Source organism: Polypterus senegalus, chromosome 12, assembly GCF_016835505.1.
Source record: "Polypterus senegalus isolate Bchr_013 chromosome 12, ASM1683550v1, whole genome shotgun sequence".
Lineage (NCBI taxonomy): Eukaryota > Metazoa > Chordata > Cladistia > Polypteriformes > Polypteridae > Polypterus > Polypterus senegalus.
The window spans coordinates 85767722-85771872 of record NC_053165.1 but is presented as its reverse complement, the minus strand read 5'-3'; the positions used below and the strand labels follow the sequence as shown (position 1 = coordinate 85771872).

At 44.4% G+C, this 4151-nt stretch overlaps 1 protein-coding gene across 1 annotated transcript in view; it reads right to left on the bottom strand.

Moving 5' to 3' along the window:
• Window positions 1-2916, bottom strand: part of tlnrd1 (talin rod domain containing 1) — a 4276-nt gene extending 1360 nt beyond the window's left edge. Inside the window, exon 1 of the mRNA XM_039772757.1 lies at window positions 1-2916. This exon is cut by the window's left edge and continues 1360 nt beyond it. Within this exon, the coding sequence (XP_039628691.1) occupies window positions 1-482 (482 nt within the window). The 5' untranslated portion in view covers window positions 483-2916.
• Window positions 2917-4151: the final 1235 nt, after the last annotated feature.

Below are 4151 nucleotides of genomic sequence, written 5' to 3'. Positions count from 1 at the left end.
CTCAGCGTGCCACAGCTCTGCTCCACTTCGTGCCTGCACCGGGTCACTTTGTAACGGTCCACCAGGCCGGGAAGTGCCGCCTGGGAGCCCGGGGCCTCAACGGCTGCCAGGTAGGCGGCGTGCGCCGAGCATTCAGTCAGTGAGACCACCAGGTCCCCCATCTCCATCAGCCTTTCCCCTACTTCACTGAATTTGCCCATATTGAGGTGGCTCTGAATATCGTGGGTGAGGATCGAGAGCTCTTTAGTCCTGGCGATGATGGTATCCCTGCATTTCTCAAAGGTTTCCCCAACAGAAAGACCCTCGCTACTGATGATGGGTCTCGTCTCGCTGGACAGAAGCAGTAGATCGGCGACCAGCTGCATTTTGCTTTTGCAGATATCACAGGCAAAGGAGAGTTTTTTCCTCTGCTGACAGGAGCTGCTGCTTTGTTGGCTAGAAGAACCCTCACTTGTCGACTTGCCCGAGCCACTACTAGCCATAGTAGGGTGGTCAATCTGTGTGGATATTGGAAACGGTTTAAATCGCAGACACCATGCAGTTAGGGGTGAAACTTAAAACAATGATTTCCACAGAAAAGGAAATGAAAAAATAAAAATAAAACAATCAGCTGCTTCTGAGCAAGCAAAACGAGGGGTGGTCAAAAAAAAAAAAGACAAATGACGATGCTAAGTTGGCACACCTGCCATGTCTGTGTCCCACCCCCCCTAACGCGTTTCAGCTCTGTGACTTCAAATAATAATCCTTCCTTACTAGTCTAGTCCACATAAGTGGCCCCCACACCCATTGATCCCCCGTTCTTGGAAATCCCAACGAAAATGAGGGGCAACTCATGTTACTGTAACTGCTGGTGGATTTTTTGGTTGTTTTTCTTCTTCTTCTTCTTCTTCTAAGTGCAATGCTAAAACTCCCCTCAAAACTAAGAAAATTTGAACTTGTGGACAGTTGTTCTTACATTTAGTAATATATGTCTCGACCCCTTAAATAAAATAAAATAAAGTTTCAGCCAGTGATGTGATTCAGCTCACTCTAACCCTGAAATTGGCAAGTAAAGGATAAATGGAGTGTCTCTAGTATGGAATTGAACAAAACACACCTGGGCTGCCTTCACATTCAATTTCTAGTGCCTCCTTCCTATTATAAATGAAATCTACTAAACAAAAAATGTTAATATTGCTAAAACACACACACACACACAAATAGTATCAATAGTTTTGCAAATGTCAGCTCCACTTGATAAAACAAAATGTTAAAGATCCTTAAAAGTATTAAGATATTTTACAGTGCCAGTTGCCAACTGTGTTCAAAGTGCAGATCAAATGTACACATTTAAAGTAAACCAAAAAAAAAAATTATAAAACTAAATTCTCTGAAACTTTCTATTATTCCGTGCCAGGCAAGTTGGAATCGACAATACCTGCTAGCGAAAAGGTAGCAGGAGCTTTCGGTTGGGCGAAACTTAAGTACGATCGTATGGAGCTCAGTTTGACCACCCTAAAATGCCGGGCAGGCACCGGCGCGCCTCTCGTAAAACAACGACGACCACCACTGCTGCAGTTCCTACTGACCTCGCCGCGATCGCCGAGCTTCTCCGGCAACATCATCCCATTAAATCTTCCGAAAGAAAAGGGGGAGTGAAATGTGGATGTTGGGTGGCCGTCGCTTTGGACAACAAAAATGAAGTCAAGCAAAAGAAACGAAAGTTGGATGTTGAAGCCCAGCAACTAGAGCAGCGGGCCGGCGGATGCGGAGGAGCAGCGGGTGTCACTCTGGCCTTTTAATCGCTTCTTTTTCAGGCAGAATTCCGTCCTGCGACCTCGATCTTCCTGCAGGTACAATCCCATATGCATGTCGCCTCTTCCTCCGAATGCCGAATTATCCTCGTTAGCAAAACTCTGCGCCCAATCCTTTCCTCGTCCGGTAGCGGGGGCAGCTTTCAGTTTTGATGTGCATTATCTCCAATAAAAGTAAAGGCTCCTTTGTCGCGCGTGCGTCGGCGAGGTGTGTCCTCCAGCCAGTCCCTCTCCCCTCTCTCTCTCTCTCTCGAGGCAGCTGCCAAACTTTCTACGGTTTCTTTCTTGTCGGGGCCTTGTGATCGCAGTTCCTTCGCTTTGCTGAAAACAATCACGGCACTTTTCGCGAGCCGAGTGGTTCGAAATGAAGAGGAGTAAGAGTGGAAGGTGGTGGTGGCGTTAGTGGCAAAGGGGGAGTGGGGGGAGTCAGCGGCGGCTCTCCGTACAAAGTCGTCGTCTCCCTCCTCGCTGCATCTCTCGTATCAGGAAGCAGAAGAGGGTGTGGCCGCACTTGGACTGCCCGATCATTTGAACACAGTGCGAAGCGGACGGGGAGGCTTCTACTCACCCGAAAATACTGCAAGTTTGGAGCCTTAACGAGAGTCGTCTTCTGGTGGGGGTATAAGGAACAAAAAAACAAAAACAAACAAAAACAACAACAACGAAAAAAAAAAAGCCACACGCTCACATAATGAAACTGGAAATCCACCTTCACGTCCAAAGAAGGGATGCTTTCATTTATGGGGCCGTCACCATTCCATCGGTGAAATCTACCGTCGTGATGATTCGTGTGGCAAATCACGATGCAGCGATCCGTCCCTTTTCCCGAGGCCCCGACGTGGGGACATTCTCGATTACCGGCGTGTGAAGAGAGATAAAGTTAGCCTGTCGAGGCCGATCGAATGGCTCTTCAAATCCCAGCCCTCGACCGACCTTCTTCAATCCTTTTTTTTTTTTTCTTTCTTTTCCTTTTTTTCCGGGCTAGGCTTCCGGTAGAAAACTGCAAAAAGAAAACCCTTGAGCCGCGTCCCAGCACTTTTTTCTGTTGTACGCACTGTCACTGAAACATCGCTTTAAGATCTTTGGCGGCGCCTTTGCTGTAATTTCTCTTTTGTGTTCGCTGTGCGTCACCACCCGAGCCGTTTTTCCTCCCTGCCTTTTGAATTCATTGACCGCTACTTTAGTGTTCACATAGGCATTTATTTTACCAAGAGGCTTCTTCCTCTACATTTGATTCACAACGCATTCTGTTGCTAATTGTATTGAATATTCCATTGTACCAGAGTAAGATTACAATATTTGATCAACACTGGAAGACTAATGATTAAATTAGATAGAAACACTTTATTTGTCAATGGCTAACATGGTACAACACACTACTGCTATTGTTCCCAAAAGGAAATTAACATTTTACAGCAGCTCAAGAGAAGAACAAAAAACATATAAATAGTATAATAAACAAACAACTCCCCCAAAACACACACAAGAGCTTTTGGCTTGGATAACTAAAAATACAATATGCAAGCTTTTGAGGTAACTCAGGCCCCTTCTTCAGGCAAGATATTAGGAGCTTGCATATTGTAATCTTTTGAGTTTGCTAATAAAAGGTATCATTTGACTTGACTTCTCACTACGTTCATAATGACTAACACGGTACAACACCCTGGTACCACTGGTTTGGATAATGAAGAGCTGCTCCTGTCAATAACAGGCGTTGAGATGGCAGTTAAGATGGGGAGTCCTGTCCAGACGTACAGCAGGTTTACATTTAAAGGCATTAACACCTGAATACAGCAGGTCCAGCTCGCTGTATCTCCAAAAGGAACATGACGTTTAGAAGTCTGGGCCATCCAAAGTTGCTTGGTGGAAGGCACCCTGATTACCATAGGACCAAATTAAATTCATATTAAATATTTGTCACATACAGTACAATGATATGCACTACAATAAGTGGGGAAATGCTTAGCTGCTGAAAACCAAGACCACCTTAATACACCTTTACTGAAGGATAAGAGTCTATGGGTTAGGGTTTGGGTTTCAAACATTTCAAATTAAATTAAATTAAATTAACATTTCAAATTTCAAACATTTTTAGTAATAAAATGCATTGCATATGTCATTCCAACAAATGGCACATTGCAAGAATTAATACTGCTTTTATAAATCCGATATCAAATGGCATACCACAGAGAAATATGCATTGCATTTGTCATTCCAACAGATGGCACGTCACAAACATTGCTGCTTTTACAAATCCCGAACCAATGGCATTTAACAGAGACATATGCACAGGCACAACAGAAACATTAACACTGCTTTTGCAAATCCCACACCAAGTGGCATATCACAGAGACTTCT